At 42.4% G+C, this 20,147-nt stretch overlaps 1 protein-coding gene across 3 annotated transcripts in view; it reads right to left on the bottom strand.

Annotated features, from left to right (window-relative positions):
• LOC138588307 (spectrin beta chain, non-erythrocytic 1-like) overlaps positions 1-20,147 on the bottom strand; it is a 122,900-nt gene that overhangs the window by 34,753 nt on the left and 68,000 nt on the right. For all 3 annotated transcript variants that reach the window (XM_069658342.1, XM_069658343.1, XM_069658341.1), the window contains 9 exons: positions 11,695-11,846; positions 6,461-6,634; positions 3,470-3,561; positions 3,145-3,225; positions 2,418-2,533; positions 2,203-2,315; positions 1,925-2,112; positions 1,260-1,377; positions 438-596 (listed from right to left, as the gene is read on the bottom strand). In XM_069658342.1, coding sequence (XP_069514443.1) covers positions 438-596; positions 1,260-1,377; positions 1,925-2,112; positions 2,203-2,315; positions 2,418-2,533; positions 3,145-3,225; positions 3,470-3,561; positions 6,461-6,634; positions 11,695-11,846 — 1,193 coding nt within the window. The remainder of the gene's footprint in view (positions 1-437; positions 597-1,259; positions 1,378-1,924; positions 2,113-2,202; positions 2,316-2,417; positions 2,534-3,144; positions 3,226-3,469; positions 3,562-6,460; positions 6,635-11,694; positions 11,847-20,147) is intronic.

The raw sequence follows: 20,147 nt of genomic DNA, 5'->3' as shown, positions 1-20,147 counted from the left end.
GGAAGAAGATGTAAGAGGAGTTGCAACAAGGAGAAGAGAGAAGAAAGGGAATAAGGAGGGGAGAGGAGACAAGACAGGAAGTAAGGAGAGAAGCAAAGGAAGCAAGGAGAGATGAGGAAAAAATTAGAAAGAGGAAAAGAAACATGGGAAAGACATAGTAAAGGGAACAAAGAGGAGAGGAGACAAGGAGAGAGGGGAGAGGAATCAAAGAGAGGAGAAAGGAAATAAGGAGAGAGAAGAAAGAAGACGAGGAAAGGGGAGGAAACAAAGAAAGGACAGAGGAAAACGTGTTGTTATGATCATAATGTGATTGTGTGAGACTTTTATGATTTGCTCACAAATATTCTCTGTGCACTGGAAAGACGTCTATCATGATATACTTTTATTCAGCACAATGTTTGAATATGGTATAAAAATAAACCAGGTGTGTGTGTTACCTGTGAGACGAGCCGCTGGTTCTCGCTCAGCCACGTCTCCCTCATGGCGGCTTTGCGGTCGAAGCGCCGGGCGAGCTGCTCCAGTTTCTCCTGACGAATCAGCTCCGTCCTCAGAGCCAGCTCCCGCTCGTGCTCCGCCTTCTCCAGACGCTCCCACGCCTAAAACAAACACACAGAAGTTTCAGTTAAAAAGCTACGAACAAAACGGCTTAAATGTGGGTGACAGAGACTCAAGCACAAATCCGTCAATATTATAGTTCTTGTTTTTTACCACTGTAAATTAGTAGATTATGTTGTTATTATTGTTGTATTGTTATCAAACTTATCTAACATGTCTTTCTTTTTCAAGTTTCCTTTTCATGAATCTATGACTTTATCAACCCTTTATGTTTTTTCAAATGACTCCACGTTGTTTTGTTCTTTGTTTAATTTACATTTTAATATAGGAAAGTCAGTTTTCAGCGCTCAGCATCCTCAGCGCTAAAATGCCCGCAGCATCAGTTGAAAATTGTTCAACTTCTGACACCGCTGCGCTCGTCAATGTCACTTCTCCGTCACAGACCAATCACAATGAAGAAGGGGCGGGACTTCTAATATCAATTTTGTCAACAACAATGGCGGAGGAGAAGCTAATCCTTTCTTTTTTTTTGGATGGTCCCAGGTGTAGAGCTGCTGCTAACGCCAAGACACCATTCCATTGTTTTCTTTGTAAAGTTTCTTTGAATAAAAGCAAATATTGAGCACTCAGAGCGATTTAAAACAGACTGAACTATCACTACAGAGGGAAGCTATAACCAGCACCGATTATAGTAAATGACACACCTTGTTGATGTCAGAGATGAGTTTTCCCTCGCGGGGGGTGTACACCTTCTGGTTGTTGGCTCTCATCTTACTCTGGATGGTGAACAGAAGAACCTCCAGGTTTCCCTTCTCTGTGAACCTGCACACAGAACAAGACAACAAACACATTAGAAGATGCACAATGTCGTTTCCTCTTTTGTGTCCACTTCCTAGTGACAGTCATGAACTGTTGATAAGGTATCGTAAAAAGACTTAAACTGAAAACAAAATTAAGTTTTTAATTGTAAAGGTTTAATAAGGCTGAGGTGTTTATGTACACTGTGTGTCAGAGAGGTCTATATGTAAAACAACAAAAACAAGGTCTGGTCCTCCATCATGGTTATAAATAACTCTTATTTTCTTTAACTCCTCTGCTTCTCTGCTCTGAGTCAGACTCGGCTGGTTCTGTTGTTGTGTCAGTCCGAGTGGGAGGAAAAACTGTGGTTTCAGCAACAAGCTGTGAAGTATCTGGTCTATAGGAGGTGAGGAGGACGGAGGTGTGTTTTACACTTTGCCTTTATGCATGTTCAGTCAAAACTAAAGAAAACCTTACATTTAAAGTTAGCAGCTACCACCATGGTCACATTAGGGGAAAGTTATCATGATGTGGAAAATGTGCATTGTCTAAAGTTGTAGTTTTCACTGACTTTGGTGGTTTCTCCACAGTGCGGTACGTGTTGAAGGCCTGCAGCTGCTGCTGGACTCCCACCAGAGAGTTTGCAAACTTCCTGTTGTTCAGGATGATGATTGTCTGTTCGATCCACTCCAGCAGGTCGGACGCCAGAGACTCATACTTCTCAATCATCTTCTCCGTCTCGATGGCGTTGTCCAGAACCTACAAAGGACATATATTTAATATGAAGCCAACAGCACGGGGCTTTACAGTCTCCTGATACAGCGTAGGTGTTGGGGGGAAGTCTGTCACCTTTCCGATTCTCTTCCCCTCGACCTTCAGCGCCTTCATCTTGGAGAAGTAGTGATAGTAGGTGACCACGTAGGTGATGATGGACTTCTCATCAGGGTGGTCCACACTGATGTCTACACACACACACACACACACACAAAACAAAGATCAGAGTGTATTAGACATAACAATGCAGCTGTGTGTCTCTGTGTGTGGGTGTGTTTGTTGTCCCTCACCCTCGGGGTCCAGCAGCTTGGTGAGACCCAGGTGCTGTTCGGCCAGGTTGAAAGCATTCTGCAGGTTGTAGTGAGCGTTTGATTTCTTCAGCTTATCAAAGTCGATCAGGTCCGGTCTGAAGACAAGAATTAAACACACAAAAACATTGAATAAGTGAAAACAGGAACAGAGAGAGGCTTGAATCATGACAGGCTGTTTCTCCAAAGCCTTCTCCACACTGCTGGGAACAAGTGCCCAGAGCACAAAGACACAATGACTTGAATATGAGCTTTATTCAATTTAAACATAGTTTTCTTTATGTTTCGCATAGAGAAATGTTTCCCGTCGTAATGTGGTCTGAAAGAAACAATCTGCTGACGATCAGCTGAGACCCTGCAGTTAGTAAAGAAGAGACTGTCTGCAGTGGTGCAGCAGAGCAGCTGCAGAGAGAGCGGAGTCCATGAGTAATGATGAGATAATGCTGTGTCTTGTGTTTGTGTGTTTCTCGTTAAAGCTACTATTTGAGAGTGTTTCTGTTGCATGTGATCAGAGCAGCTTTCAAATGTTTCTCATGGCACCAGCAGAGAAAAGTATGTGCTGGGCTGTTACGGATTTGTTGTCCAAAACAAAGATTTTTGGAAAACATAAACACTTTTAATTGCTTGTGAATACATTTTTCATGCCACCCTCCTTGTAGCAGCACCTGTGTGTGTGTGCGTGTGTGTAAGCTGCAGCCTGAGCTCCTACCTGTGTTTGTGGATGAGAGCGTTGAAGGCCATCCCGTCTCTCCAGCTGGTGCTGAAGTTGTGGATGTTGACGTTTGGATATCTGGACAGGAAGAGGAAATCACAGTCATGTTAGTGTAATTTATCAGTATGGACATTGTTCATCAGACTGGTGAGATTTTAAAGGTGTTTTTCTTCCACAGCAAACAACTACATCTTTTAAAGATTTTGGTTAATCCACTACAGGGAGAGGAACAGGAGGTGATAGGGATGATGGGAAATATAGTCTGGCCTCAGTAACCTGTAAATGAAACTGATTCTTAAACTTGTGTGTAGAGGACCCTCACCCTGCCGTCTTCATCTGACACCAGAGCAGCAGAGCATCTTTAGCAGACTTCTTCTCCTTGTTGTCCTCCGTCTCCACGCTGATGTCCTGGATCTGAGAAACACACATACACACACTTTTAATGACAGAGACTATTGCTATTATTAAGTGATTAAATCTAATTTTCCTTCCTTATTGAACATGTTGCAAACTGCAGATGTATAAAAAGGAAATCTGACATGTTGTACCAAAGAATGGAGAAAAGAAAAATGAAAGTTTAACTAAAGTTAGTCATTCAGTGAATTTTACTTTACAAGAAAATTTGATGTCATCACCAACAAAGTATAATAACCATGCTTAAACACAACGAAGAAAAAAAACTTTTCATCATATACAAATACATATTGCTGTTTTTTTTTCTGGCTCTAAGGGCCCGATCAGACAGAACACGTTTCAGCAGCTGGGGCGGCTTTTTGTAGTTGTTTTCAATGAGAGCGATGCTTTTTGCATGCTGCTTTTGTGTTGCAGAGCGCCTCGTGTTTTTCCGCTCTGTGTGCCTCAGAGCTCATTGCATCCCTAAAAATTAAAGAACTTTAATAGTTGCTTTTACCGATTTTTACCCAGGGCCTTGAATGTAGCCTGAAACATTTTGACATATCTATATTTAAGTAAACATAAAACATTACCATCCCATGGACGTGTTTACATTTTCTATCTCTCGCATGCATATATATGTGACACAAACAGACTGAGGTGCAACACTGACATGATGTGCTTCCTGTCTGCAGAGGAAATGTCCGACATTAATCCTCAGTCTGTCAGACCCGAAACCTGAGTCCAAACCTTTCAACAGTCTGCTGGAGAACAGTGAGAACCAATCAGAAGGTTTCTCCCTTTGCACTAATTCTTTCTCTGTCACTCTCAGCCCAAATATCAACAAACAGAAACACATATCTGCACATCCACACTTTCGAAAACATAACTTCACGTTCCAGATATGTCTGCGGTTTTCAAAAATATCCACATTTTCTACATATTTCTACGCCTTTTTAAACCAGTCTCACGGTCCAAACATGTTCCCGTTTCCTTAAAACAGCCTCACTTTCAGGAAATGTCTTCAATTAAAAACACAAGACCTTTATTTCCCAGCTGTCTCAAGACAGACACGCACACGCACACGCACACTCACACTCACAAACACACACACACATCTCACCTTCATTGATAGACATCCATCAGTTTCAGTCTGACAGAAGCGTTAGCCACATCTGAGCCACAAAATCAGCAACATCAGCACGGCCAAAGCAAATACTGTATCAGACGCACGCTCACACATACACACACAAACTGTAGTCCTTCTGTCAATCTGCACACGGCTCCATTTCAGCCTCATTCCTCCACTGCAGGATTTAAAACCACTAAAAAGAGTGTTTTTAATCCTCATGGCTTATAAAAGCTAAATCCTTTTCACCCATTTCCCCAACTGTTCACTGTCCCTAATGATGACATCATCGCCCTAGTGACACGACAACGCCGTCCACATACAGTAAAGTGACACTTTATTTTCAGTCATATAATGTGGTGTGATTCACTGAGATCAGTGTCTCTACAGCAGAACAAGAACCTCCAGGCTGATTGTTGAGGGACACGAGGAGGTGAAGGAGCAGTTTTACAGCCTTCTCACTTTGAAAGCAAACAAAAAGAGTCCATATTACAGTAAAGTCTTAATTAAAGATTGTGCGATGTCACATTTTTAGGATTAAAGAGGATTAAACATTAACTCCACTTTCATAACTGCAGAAATAAGTTGGAGGTTTATCTTTTAATGAAACATTAATCATGTTTTCAACACCTTGAATTTACTCTCCCAGTTCCCTTTTTATCAGAATCACTTGATACAATGTAAAAGTCATTTAAGAGCTACTTTCACCTTTAACTAAAAGGTGTTCCAAATATTTTATCTCACCCTGTAAGTATCAATTTGGGCGACAGATCAGCTAGCTTAAAAGTAGACTGATGGCTGACTTTCACGTAGTAAATCTAATAATTTGCGCTCAGTTTATCACAGTGATTGTATCTGGGCTATTTTGCATCCCTCAGGAGGTTTTTATATTTTGGGATGCAAAATAGTAATTCAGCCCTTTATCTATAAAAACTTGTCCACAGGCCCATGTGAGGCCACAGCCAATTGGTTCAAGATCTCAGAAACCTAAAGAGGACTCATTAAACAAATTGATGCAAAATAGGTACAACGGCTCAGACAAACTGTACTCATTAGACTTATTTTAGGTTTCAACAAAGGGATAGCTTTTCAGTTAGTATTGATCGGGATGACACCGATAAGGAGTAAATCAGTCCCACAATTTGATATAGGTGACAAATTGTGTGCAACTTTTTTTTTTTTTTAGCTTTTTGGGGATCCAAAATAAAACAGATGAATCTACTATCAGCTCTGTGGGGCCAAACTATTCTTTTCCGCATGTATAAAATATTTCTGACATTTTGTTGTTTGGATGTTAAAAGTAACGCTTTGAAATGTAATGCAACTGGGATGCAAAATAGCCCACAAACCACAGGTGGTGACTGTGTGTATTTTCTTAATTTAAAGATAAAATGTTCTCAGAGAGAATATGGTGTCACTGTCACGGGTGCTCTTGATTTGGCATTTAACTTTCTGAGATGCAAAATGGTGAATGGGAATAAAGGCCTTGTGTGTTTGTCATTTATGTCCCATCTAAGCTGCAGATTTGAAAAATCGTAGTGTGTTTGTTCCCCTGTTTCTGGGATACAACAATATAACAGCAGCTGGTTTAGTATAAACAGATCATAGAAGGGGGCCAGACATGAAGACACTCTAACTCCATGTTTTTGACTCAGTTTGGGATGCAAAATTGCGCATTGTCTGGTCACCTGAAAATGGAGGGTGAACTATATTACTGGTACTCCTTTCAGTTCAGCTGATGTGACTCGGTGAATATACCTCATCTTGGGAAACAAACTAACTGCTTCTTACCTGGAAGCGCAGGATGATGGTCCAGATCAGCCCCAGAGTGAGGCGGTGGTTTCCGTCTACGATGTCATGGGAGCCCATGTTCTCCAGGTGGACCCTCTGCTCCTTGAGGAACTGCAGGGCCTTGTCCACATTCTCCAGGCAGTGGATCCTCATTCGGCCCTTGGTGGGTTTGGGCTGAAACAAAAACACATCTCGGTTTATTTACAACCTTCAAAAACCAGGAAGCGTGAACCGCTTCATGCTGCCAAATGAACACGGAGAAGAAGAAGAGAACAGCTGCGGACACAGCTGAGCGGCTTCAAAACCAACACTTTTGTTTTGATAATGTTCTTTGCTGAGTGAAAGTGTGTTTTATTTATAAATCATAATCTGAAAGGATTTTTATTATACAAACACCGAAAACAGGAAATCATTGTTAACACTTTAAGCAATAATTACCTCCAAAAAATAACAACCTACATTTATGACAAGCAGAACTCCAACCATAAACCTTTACTTTACTTGAACAGGCCAGAACCAGATTGAGGATGAATACTGAGGTTGACACAATAAGGTGGGAATATCAACTCGGAAATATTCACTGACTTGGTAAGGGTTGCAGTAGAAGTAATGGCAAGAAGTCACTTAAACTCTGTTATTTATGTATTAAACAAGAGGAGCCTTTCTTTGTCTTATCTGGGAGTCTGGGAGAGATTAAGGTGAGTTCTTAAAGATGATATCAAACATAGAAAATTAACAAATCGAGCTGTGAAGGTGAGATAACAGGTGTCTACAAACAAACAGAGAAAGACGAGGCCCTGTGATGCTGCTGTGATGATAAACAGAAGTGTTGGCAGGGAGGGTTTCCAGCTGAGCGAGAGATGATGAATGAAGAGCAGTCAGATATTATTATGTTGGAGGGATTTAAAGCTGTGATAACCTACTTTGCTGTAGAGCGTCAGTCCTGCAAGAGACAGATGTCTGACAGATCGCAGTTACACAACAAACAACCGATAAACAACAACAGTAACTAAAGGTGAATGCGACGGTAAAGCCAGAGTGAAGAGAACTACTGGTGTGTGATCCGACTGAGGGTCTAACAAGCAGAGAAGTATTCTCAGTTATACATTATGAACTGTCTATTTTACTAAGACGTTATGGGTAGGCAGCATTATACTGTTGAAGCTGCTCCTTGGGAGCTAGTTTCTACTTTAGTCCAGGGGTTCTCAAGGTGTTCCAAAGGGTCACAAGATAAGTCTGAGGGGTCGTTAGACGATTAATAGGAGAGAAAGGTTGAAAGAAGTGTCTGATAGATAATTCTGTTTTAATGTTTTTGGACTTTTCTTTGTTTTTTTGTGATATATTGAAGAGTTTGACCTCATTCTGCTTGAACAGATGTGTAAATTGAACCATATGAGTTCAGAGGGGAAATCTCTCTGCTAATAACTTCTAGACACCTGTAACATGAAATGAAACTACAAGACAGGTAGATCTTTTCCAAGGGGTCACAAGGAACCCAAAAGTGGGTCACGGAGCTGTTTTCAGTGGGTCGCGGATGTGTGCTTGGAAAAAAAAAAGTTGTGTTAAAAAGTCTTTGCTGCGCTTTTATTTTGAAGGACATGGGTTTCACGCATGGTGGTGCAGTGGTTAGCGCTGTTGCCTCACAGCTAGAAGGTCACTGGTTCGGGCAAGGTGCCTTTCTGTGCCGAGTTTGCATGTTCTCCTCATGCATGCGTGGGTTCCCTCCGGGGTCTCCGGCTTCCTCCCACAGTCCAAAGACATGCTTGTAAGGTTAATTGGTGACTCTAAATTGCCCATAGGTGTGGCGTGAAAGGTTGTCTGTCTCTCTGTGTCAGCCCTGCGATTGACTGGCAACCAGTCCAGGGTGTACCCCGCCCTTCGCCTAATGACAGCTGGGATAGGCTCCAGCCCCCCGCGACCCTGAACAGGATAAGCGGTATAGATAACGGATGGATGGGTTTCCTATGCCGTGCGTGCAGTAGTAGTTTAGTTTATTCATGCTCCATGAATCCAGTGATTGGGTAATCCCAGTAATCCCAGTTAGAGTTACATTGCGAGGTGCGGGGCATTTTAAAAGATATATTTATGGGGAGAAAACTTTTCAAAGACTTGAAATGTTCAATCATATTTGTATAAAAGAAGATGGTAATAATGGTATACTAAGAATCTATATTGATCTATTAACCATTAGAAGCAACACAAGGAGGCTGAAAACATCTGGCGAGTGAATCATGGTGAACTAGAGAGGAGTTAATAAATTAAACGAGTATAATTGTTCCCTCTGGCATTAATAGTCAGGTGAGTTTTTGTTGTATCTTTTCATTCTCATATTCATTCTGTGTTTAATGACACGATGCTGATGGCTGACATGTCCTCTGGATGACACCGACATGTTCAGGCTGAGGTATAAATATGAATAAAACAAAACACAGCTATAATAAATAACCCGAATAAAATAAATGTCTGAGGTGTCAGAGCGGCAATGTAACATCCTGCAGGCCACATGTTCTCTCTCCAGCTCCGACCACCAAAACTACAACCAGCACGCCGTCCAACAATAACACTGCTGGCTTTGCTTTTCCTCACACAGACACATAAACACACCCGGGTAAAGTCACTCAACTGATTCAGGATCTGGACTCAAACCAGAGGTACTTTGGACTGTTGTCTGCTGGTGGAGCAGATCCAAAGAGCCGCACAGAGACTCAGCGTAGGTCGGCTTAAGCTCATCACTTCAGTCCCGGGTCAGTTCACTGGTGCTGATGTGGACTTGAGGGGGGATTTCCACCTTCAGAATTTTCAGCTGATTTTAGACCAACATATTTTTCTGTATCACATTATCGAGGGAAAAGCTGGGTTTCCCCTTTGTGATCCGAGTGCTTGCAGAGCCTTTATCTTGGAAACCTTCACTCCGTCAGGATTTTAATTTACTTTCATGCTTAGTTTTTCAATTTTCAGGAACACTTAATACTTTGGGTACGTTTTCCTAACAGCAAACAGGTGTTTACTTAGCAGTGTCAAAGAACAGCTTTTATTTTACTGGGTCATTTTTTACTTCTTTATTTAAGCTAAGAATCTTAATACTTCTATCATGTAAATATAGTTATTGGATATTTTCGGCCATTACTGAGCCTCTTTATATTCAAAACTAAACATTTCTGAGGTTTTTTTAATGATCAATCGATGGTGTTGGAGCTGACAGCACAGACAGGAAGTCAGGCAGTCAGAGACTGGATTTGTTAGTGTTGTAGTGTTCACTGTGTTCCCATCTGAAGGGATTTATAATCAATAGAAGTGTTGGACAGAAGTAGTGAAAGCAGTCTATGTCGTAATAATCTTCCTTCAAACGCTGCCTCTGCAGTGGAAACAGCCGCGTGCTCTCAGATTCTTCTGCTGCTTCTGGAGGCGTTTTGGCTCCAAGTGAACCCAGAAAGTTACTCAATGACTTCTTTCACAACTCTGAAACCCCCCACACTGTCCCCCACTGTTGTTCCCTCCATCCATGCTGCTCTCCACTTCACTATCAGTCTGCTTCCTGGGTTTCTTCTATATCAATATCATTTTTTTCCCAACATACAATATGACAGATATATTATAACGAGGAATCAGACAAACTGTACACACTAAAAAATAAAGTGTACAATATTCAGGAAACGGCGTACAGTTTGATTAATTCCCAGCTTATTGTGTGGCTGTTTAATCTCTCTGTGTGTTTGACAGGTTGTGAAAAGGCCGGAAAACAGCTGAGAGGAGAGGTCAGAGCTGAAGAGGCTGCAGAGACGGCCAAGAAGAAGAAAAAGAAGAAGAAGAAGAAGGGAGTTTGGCATGTAGTTCTGGAAGTCACAGGGCGGGGGTTGAAACTGGGACAGTCTGAGAACATTTAAATGTCTCGTAGTTACAGCCTGACTGTGTGTGTGTGTGTGTCAGGTGTTTGTGTAAGGATATATGAGGACATGGTTTCTGCAGGGTTCACTGATATTAAAGCTCCTGTGAGGAGTTTTTCACTGGTTATGAAACAGACTGAAATTAATGCTGGTTACCCTATATGACCTACGAAAGCAAACCAGACCATCAGCGGCAAGATTGAATATTTCTATATAGTTATTTTTAATGCCTGAAACTGCTGGCGGGGGGGTAGGTGTCGGATGAAGCGATTAACTGCACGCTGCCTTTGTTTACATTGTCCAGGGCAAATATTTAAAGTGAGTGATGACTGTTAAAGAAAGCAGGATGAGAGTTTTTGTTAATAAACACCACTTAAGCATGTACAGGACAAAATCAAGGAAGAGATAAGAGGTAAGGCTTTGTTAACAGGGGGCGCCAAAATCAACACAAACAGAAAGTTCCTCACAGGCGCTTTAAGTCAAACAGACAATACACTAAGTACGCTTTAAACGTGGCTACCTGTATCGTACAAGTTGCTTCCACAGTGACCTAAAAAACTGTCTTGTTTAGGTTGTATTAAAAGACACTGAGGAGTCAGCTTGTACATTTTGTTATATGTTCATTTTAATAAATTACCTATGCTTCATGCTAGCTAAAAAACTGCTAGCTGATAACTTAATGTTTGCTAAGCACCCCTTCCTCTCAAGCTGCATCTTCGCGTCCAAATATGGCCACTTCAGGCACTAAAAAATCAACATGGTGACCATCAAAAGTGCTTATTTTTGTGCTGTCTTTCTTGATTTGACATGTGTTGTTACAATTTTTATTAAAAAAAACTTACACCCTACACTACTACTACAACACTACTACAATAGTGTGCTTTTATTAGTGCTGGTACTCTAAACTATATAACTAACTGCTAACTCAGTGTGATCTTGTGAGTGTGAGAAGGCGTCTTGTGTAGCAGAGTTGACATAAATGATCTGCTGCTCACAGTAACAGACAGAGAAAGTTTGGTCATGTGTGGTTAATGATTATAAGAGTCATAAATGTGAGTGTTCAAGCAACCAGATAAGAAGAGTGAGCGATCAGAGACGCCCAGCAGCTGTTTGTGTGCAGCCAGGGAGGGACTGCAAACAGGAAGATAATCATATAATAAGAAAGGTATATGACCAACGTTAACTTAAAATTAATACTTAATTATGTCATAAAAAGATCTGAGAGGGTCAAAAGAACAAGAAGGTTTCCTAAAATGCTGAATTGTTCCTTTAATTACAACCTGCTGCTAACCTCAGCTTCTCTTCCACGTTTGCTCCTCTTTCAAAATAAAAGCCTGAGATGTTACCCACCAGTCTCTCTCCTGACAGGACCTCCAGCAGTTTGATGAGCATGCGTCCGTCCCTCAGGTCCATGTAGAGGTCGGTGATCCGACAGGAAACTCTGGACAGGTGCGAGTTCACCCATTTGGTGAAGGTCTTCTTCTGCACCGCCTCACGCTCATCTGGAGGAAAGACACAGAAACACACACGGAGATGAAACGCAGGAAAACTCAGGAGCTCTGGGAGATGCTAGTACGTGCACGTTGAGTTATTTTATATTACTTGGTACATTTTGTTTCATATAGTTTGTGACAGTTCACATGTTGGACTCCTGCTGCTCTCTGCAGGTGTGTTTGGATGTGTACGTGTTTCCTCTGAGTGTGTTTGTGTTGTCGCAGCGTGACAGAGACACATTGTTCCTGGAAAGCAGCAGTGTGTATGTGTGTGTATGTGTGTGTGCGTGTGTGGATGGGAGAGGTTTCCTGTGTCTGACAAAGCAGACTAAATCTAAATCACGGCTGTAAATATTCACACACACACACACACATACGCAGACGCGCACACACACGGATGAACTGCAGTCTGACAGCAGACACCTGCTGTCTGCAACACAACTTATTTTATTTCCCACAGGCTTACTGCGTGTGTGTGTGTGTGTGTGTGTGTGTGAGTGTGTGTGTGCGTGTGAGAGTACAGTATATGAGAAAGTTTCCTCGGCTGAACTCCAGCTCAGTTGCCATGGAGACATAGTTAAAGGAGGAAGTTGCACAACCAGGCACCAGAGCGGGACGAGAGGGCGTGACCCACACACTAACACACGCTCACACACACACTAACACACGCTCACACACACACACTAACACACACACACACACACACACACACACACACACAGCTGTTGTGGACATGCCGTTTACACTCCAGTGATTTCTGTCACTTTTTTTTTGTTCTACAGATTTACAACGAAGTCGAGCAGATTTTGTTTCTTCTCTGGGAAAATTTCAGGCAGCATCAGTGAAGATGGAGGTCAAAGGTCACAGCAGGCTGGTAACACAAGCGCTGACACTTCAAAGCCATTTCAATCATCAAGATTTTATATCTGAAGACGGTCAGTCGTATCTCTCTGTCACTGCTGGAGGTCTGTTTCTTTTCATGTTGCACGGATCTGACTTTTTCTCTATGAGCCATTCTGACACTGTGACACAGAATATCTGCACATACACAGAACTGATCTAATGGCATTGTTATCGCTCATCCAAATTTCAAATTTAAAAACCTCTTGGGATTATATTAATGTCGGATACAGCAGGTGAAAAGATACAAAGTAGCTGTGTCTCAATTCAGGGGCTGCATCCTTCGAAGGATGTGTCATTAGTGGCCTGCATACACTGCTAAGGCCGAAGTGAGACGCTCTGGTCGACAGAGGATTTCCTGTTTGCATCACCAGCTGTTCCCGCCCCTTACCCTTGCATCACCAAATGCCGCTCCTGTCGCCTAGCAACAGGTAGCTTGCTGGCTAATTAGCTATCACAACTAACGTCATGTAAGTTAACCTATTATTTTAAAGATAATTTGTTTTAATGCCCCTTTCATTTTTTTAACATTTGTATTGCTAGCTATTCTATTGAGCTGAACCCAAAAACTTGTGTATTCCTCGGCCACTTGAGACCGTCTGGTTTGAAATGGGGTGCAATGCAACTCGGGATACGTCAGGGCACGAAGGATGCACTCGATGGATCCTTCATGGCCCGGGAAAAGGAGGACGCATTTGTCGGCTGCATCTGAAGGAGCCTTCGAATTGGGACAGCCTTCGCCGCTCTGCAGTGACGCAATCAGCCTTCGATGGATGCAGCCCCTGAACTGGGACACAGCGAGTGTCACTAAAAACTCAGCTGGTGGCCCTACATTGCTATTTTTTATTTATATTTAACCATTATTTAAAAAAAGTATTATCATTAAGACACTTGGTGTAGGAGAGACCTGGTCAAATTACAGACAGAAAGGATCAATACAGAGACAAAGCAGGACAGAAATCAAGCTATAAAGTGGCAGGCATAAACTGCATCTCTTATCCAGCTGCTGCTGTTGTTATACACATGTATTTATAATACTCGTCCTTGTTTGAGCAGGCTTTATCACTTTTTCATCGTTTAGTTTGAAGCAGCAATGGGAAAGAAAAACGTCCATGACTTGCACGTGTTAACAAAAACAAACAACAAGTGGATTATTGCAGAGTGGGTTGTGTGAGAGTTAAAGACACTGTGCTAGGTGAATATATACATCTTCTAAATCTAAATATCTAATCTTTTTGACTACAGGCATTTATTTTGCTGCTTTTTTTGCCTATTCCAGTTTATTATTAAGAGATTTTTTTCAAGGTTGTCAAGGAGGTTAGGGCCTCCCAGCTGTAATTTTTACTTGGATGTTGAAGCTGTTCACAAGCCAGAAACTGTTAATTACGGCGACTCCCACAAGACATGAATGCAACATTGACAGTGATACTTTTACTTAAGCTTTTCCAGCAAATGACACTCCAACTTAACACTCTCTAAGCTTTCTGTGTTGTCCATCATCAAACAAAAAAAGAAATAATAATAATAATAATAAAAGTAGTAGGACATGTTCTCTCGCAGTCGGGTCAGAGAGTTCATGAGCTCGGAGCAGAAAACAATAAACTGGGTTTGACTTCTGGAAGGAAACTGGGACTGGCCGACGACACATGCACACACACACCGTACATGAGATAAGACTGTTTTACACGTGCAAACAAACATTCACACAAATTCATCATGACCTTCAGTGTGTGTTAGCTCGCAGCAGGACAATAGCGTCAGTGTTCACAGCCATTCAGCTGCTTTATCACTCAGCACAAACACACCGAGGAGGAGTTCTGATATCAAACTGGAGCTGAAAAGACGTCATGATGTCTATGAGCTGCTGGTTATCCTCAGAGAGAAGCAACACGGACACGAAACGCTGCACATGTTTCAGTTTACACTTCTTCACTGCAAAAACGTTGCCCTTCCTACATGATGACACAAACTCATGCACCAAAGATTGTCCCAGGTTTTTGGACATTTTTGGACAAATACACTGAATTTTTCATTTCTTTTGATCACTTAAAAAAACCTGTTCACAAATAGATCATATACAGCCTCTTGCAGGTGTTGAAAAACGACTGTCCTCTCTCAGAAGCAAAACAGGAAGTAGAAGTAGTCATTATCAGCTGCAGGCGAGGCTGACATTTTCCTCTGTGTTCCTTTGCTGTTTAAACCCCCCCTAAAAAACCCCAGAATTTTAGAGTTGCAGAATTCAGCAAAAATGTTTCTAAAGATATACAACTATTATAGTTAACCTCATCACTGTATTAAAATATTAATATATTGATATAATTACAATATTTTCTTACAGGTGTAGTCAGTGGTGGACCTAGACTCTCAGCCCGGAGCGTGCAGAGTTTCTCGATGAGACATTTTAAAACTCAAAACTGTAAAATAGCTGATATTTCCTCTCCTGTTGTACAAAAGGTCCTAGATTGGCGATAATTACGTAGGACGCGCTCCGGAGAGTAACAGCGGGAGTATGTGCTGGAGCATGCTGCTGCCTATGGTGCTTTCAGCCTGAGATAAAGTGATGCTGTCGCAGCAGCCTGCGCCGCAGACAGAGAGCCTCTTTACCCTCTCACCCCTCTGGACCTCCCTGGCTGGCTGTCGAGGCAGCTCGCAAATATACCAAAAAACACATCAGTGTTGCGCTGCATCAGTGGTGTGTCAGATTTGGATTGTCAGTGACCTGGATCCTTCGTCACGAGCAAAATCTGTGAATTTGTTTTGTGAAATATTTTTTCTCATCTGTTCTGTCATTTTTTAAATTTCCCATTGAGGTAACTCGTTTGTTTCCTTACTTTGGATGCATTTTAACCCTTTTTTTTTGAGAGCCAGATCACGCAGTGACGCCATAGTTGCAGCGCTGTCCACAGTGCTGAAACCTATGGCTGAAACAGGCTTATTAGGGGGCCCCCACTGAGCGTGGGCCCTGGGGCAGCTGCACCCTCTGCCACCGTGATTGGTCCGCTACAGGGTGTGGTGAAAAAACAGACTACAATCTATGAGCGGTCTATTGTCTGAAGGCACAGAGGACTGTGTCCGATCCAAGCAGCATTCTTTACTGAGAGTTTCTGCTCTTATCCTGTGGTAGAAGATCAGATACTGTCAGCAGGTGTGATGTTTATGTGCAAATGAGAGTCTCGTCCTCTGTGGAACTACTTTCTCAGGAGGGACATTAAAGTAAATCTAATGTAATCTAAGACACAAATTTGGAGACGCTGAACATTTCTGACAGCAGCTTCACATAATGGAGATTTAACATTTATAATATTCACTGATTTCTGTGTTTTACCGCGTGTGTGCGTGTGTGTGTGTGCGTGTGTGTGTTATTCTGAGGAGCCGTGTGTTGTGATAAGCTGTGTGCGTGTTATCTCCATCTTCAAGCTTCCTCCTGCATTTTCTGCACACAGGGGTGTGTTCCTGCTTAATGCTATTTGGTGTGTTTGTGTGTGTGGGTGTGCGTGTGTGTGTTTGTGTGTGTGGGTGTGCGTGTGTGTGTGTGTGTGTGTGTGTGTGTGTGTGTGTGTGTGTGTTTGGGGCTTCCCCTTCCTGTGCTGAAAAAGAAGCAGATGCTTGACCCAGCAGGGAAATGTGTTTACACTCACACATGGCCTACACCCATGGAGCACAGCCTAATAGTGTTTGTTTAGGGAGGTGTTCTGGACTATAAGTGTGTATTCAAAATGTGTAATTTAAAATATCTAATATTATAATATTTTTTTAAGAAACAAAAAGTTTGCTTTCATACGTTATTCTGAGGTCTGCTATTTCTCAATAACAGACTGTTGCTATGAAGAACAGACGCGGGGATGCGGATCTAATCACACAATCCTGAGGACTAACTATAATCATATCATATGCTGGAAGATATTTAATCTCGGTATGTTTACAGAGGGAAAAAAGAAAAGGGACAAAACAGCAGAGATAAAGCAATGAAGGTTAAACGCAAAAACTGAAGGCTACGACAGAGAGAGTGTGTCTGTCTCGTCACCGTCAGCAGACTCTGACAGTGACGAGACAGAAAACCTCCATCAGCTGCTGTGCTGATTCCTGCCGTCCGGTTCACCGTGTCTTACTTCGCCATCAGTGGAAATGTTTCCATTTAATGTGAATAAAAACAGCTAGCTTAGCTCATTTTAAGAAGGGTAGAGTTAACCGCTGCTCTGGACAACGTCAACCTGCTCACTATACAATATTCCTTACTTATAAAAAGGAGCAATGACCAATCACGTACAATGTCTAAATGTCAGACGTTATAATTCATTCATTCCACAACATTTCCAACACAAGTCATTTCAGGTGAGAGTTAGCATTCAGCTAAATAAAGAGATGTGAGCTGCTGATGTAATAAAGCCACACACACACACACACAAGCACACACACACACACACACGCACACACACAGAGCTAAGCAGAACTCAATGTCAACGGCTTCAATTACCGTTTCAAGCTTTATTGATACTGCTGAATGCACAAGACACAGCAGTGTGTGCGTGTGTGTGTGTGTGTGTGTGTGTGTGTGTGTGTGTGTGTGTGTGTGTGTTTGAGTGTTTCATTAGAGCAGGAGGAGACAGTGATGTATTGATGGATGGTCTCTCTGTGGGTCAATAACACACACACACACACACACACACACACACACACACACACACACACACACACACACACACACACACACACACACACACACACACACACACACACACACACGTATAATTAGAGCAGGGGATGACCTTAACCTGAGCCTGAGGAAGCGCTCACGCACGCACCCAGACAGGGGCGTGGTCTGTTTGTCTCCACTGGGACAGAGCAAAAAATTAATCAATGTCTCCGCCCACATTAAATGAGCCATACACACACACACACACACACACACACACACACACACACACAATGCAGGAGGAGGAATGCAGACCCTGAACATCATGTGAGGAGCATCACTGCTCGGATCATCGTGTGAATGTATCGCTCTCATAAATCACACAAACAAAGAGAACAATTGTAATGCATCATGGGAAGTCAAGGTTGTGATATGACAAGAATTCATAACAGAGTTCATGGAGAGTAACATTAAACACACACACAGACAGACACACACCTTGAAAATGCACACAAAGACAAAGACACACTTGGGACAAAAAAGAGTAAAAGGAAACACGTCTTCCTCTAGATCTTTGTAAACAAGGAGAAAGACGGGAGACAAAAAGAAAAAGGAAAGACAAAGAAAGCAAAGGAAAAGGAAGAACAAGGAACAAAAGGGAAGGAAAGGAAAGGACAGAAATAGAGGGGACAGCAGAGGAAAGAAAGCAAAAGAAAGGAAACGACAAATTTGGAAAGAAAGAGAATAGCAGGAATCTAAAAAGAAAAGAAAACAGGTAAAAGGAGAGGGAAGGAAAGAACAGGGGGAAGTAAGAACAATGGTGGAAAAGACGATAAAGGAAAGGAAGTAAGAACAGGTAATTAGCTGTAATAACACGTTTATGTCGCTCCAGATGATAAAAGAAAAGAGGGAATATGGTGTTGAAAAGCAGAGACTGAAGAGGAGAAACTGCTTCTTTTGTTCTCACTTCAACAACCTGAAAAAGACACATTTCAGTGCTAAACTGTAGCCTCAGGCAGTCCTGCACCCCAGCTGTGTCCAAACCATGCCCGCTCCACCAATCAGCTGCTTTCATTGATGGATTAGGGCTAAGGTCAGAGTCGGGGTCAGCAGTGGACAAACAGGAGGCGGGACTTAATGCAGCCCAGGAGGACTGTCTGACAGCCTGACAGGGTTAACTGAGGGCAGAAAAACCCCATGAGAACCAGCACACATTTTATCCAAGATGCAAACTTATCAGGCTGCAGCTGTGTCCCTCTGGGTGAACACACACACACACACACACACACACACACACGCACACACACACTCGCACACGCACACACACTCACACATGTTCAAGACCGATGTGTAGGTGTCAAACTGCTCTGGATGACATCAAATTAAATATTAATTCCTGACCTATATCAAATTAAGACACACTCTATCTGGACTGTATCAGGGCGTGTGTGTGTGTGTGTGTGTGTGTGTGTGTGTGTGTGTGTGTGTGTGTGTGTGTGTGTGTGTGTGTCTCCTCTACATGTGAACACAGAGCCAGGTTATTAGTCATTATTGGGCGAGAGAGGAAACAGTGAAAGCATAACTAACTGCTTAGACATTTCCCTTTGGAGGTTGCTCATCATTTCAGCGGAGCTGCCACTAAAGGCGGCAGGAAGCTGGCTGTCACATGAAAATCTGTGTCTCATCTCCTGTTGTGTGATGCATTTAACACCATGTAAATTAGGTGAAAGAGTCTGCTAGCTAAGATTTGAGAGAAAGTTTCACACCTGTGTACGCCAATCACCAAGAGCAGCTTTCGATTTAACTGTATAAATTTGACTGTATAAATAATGGACGTAGCCACCGTGATGTCACACATTTGTTTCTTGACTGCGTAAATGAAGCTGAAATATGGCCGCCGCCATGTTGGTTTACTGGAGCCTGAAGTGAATGGATGAGAGGGTGGAGCTGCAGAAAAGCGAGTGGTTGAAAAACGCCAAGTTGTCAAAGCTACAGTCTGTGTCTGTGGCTGATCCATTAGCTTGTTATTTGTCCACATTATGAATGAAAAAATCCCCCAAAGGCTCCAACAACACAAACAGGTGAAGATCAGTGTCTGTGTGTCTGTGTTGACGTCTAGCAGACAGCCAGCAGGGTCCATCTGTCAATCAAGTGACGCCGCTCCCTATGATTTAAGGCTTAATATAATTAAAATGAGTGTGTAAAAAAATTATGTGAATGTGAAAAAATTCACCCCCCGTACAGTTATCTTGAACAATAAAATTAGCTATTAATAACAAAACAGTTTTTTGTACCAGGCTGAAACATGTTTATTTCTGCTGTAAAATTTGTCAGTTTCCCATCTGCTGTCATGTTATTTCTTGTTTTCTGGAGCCTCAAGTGGACACTCAAGAAACTGCAGTTTTTTTGTACTTCCACACTGGCTTCATTTTTCAACCGCCGTTGGCTCAAACCGTCACCTGATGCCATGAGCTTTAAGTAGTGACCCAAAGAATGAGTTCACTGATACAATCAGCTGAAATACGTTTCCTCAGAGCTGTCCCTGCTCAGTCTGCCTATTCAGAGAAGGAGGGAGAAGCGCCCAGAGGCATGTGAATAGGATTCCTCCTGGCCTCCTTCCATTGGAGGTTTTTCAGCCAGTCCGACCGGGAGGAGACCCCGAGGTCGATCCAGAACACGCTGGAGAGATTATACATCTCATCTGACTTGGCAGAGTCTTGGGATTCCCTCAGGAGGAACTGGGGACTTTTCTGGAGATAGCACTACTGTGGTTCGGT

This window comes from Semicossyphus pulcher, unplaced genomic scaffold (genome assembly GCF_022749685.1).
Source record: "Semicossyphus pulcher isolate SPU_LCO1_2020_fin unplaced genomic scaffold, fSemPul1.0.p SCAF_12, whole genome shotgun sequence".
In the NCBI taxonomy this organism is placed as follows: domain Eukaryota; kingdom Metazoa; phylum Chordata; class Actinopteri; order Labriformes; family Labridae; genus Semicossyphus; species Semicossyphus pulcher.
This window is presented reverse-complemented; position numbering and strand designations above follow the sequence as displayed.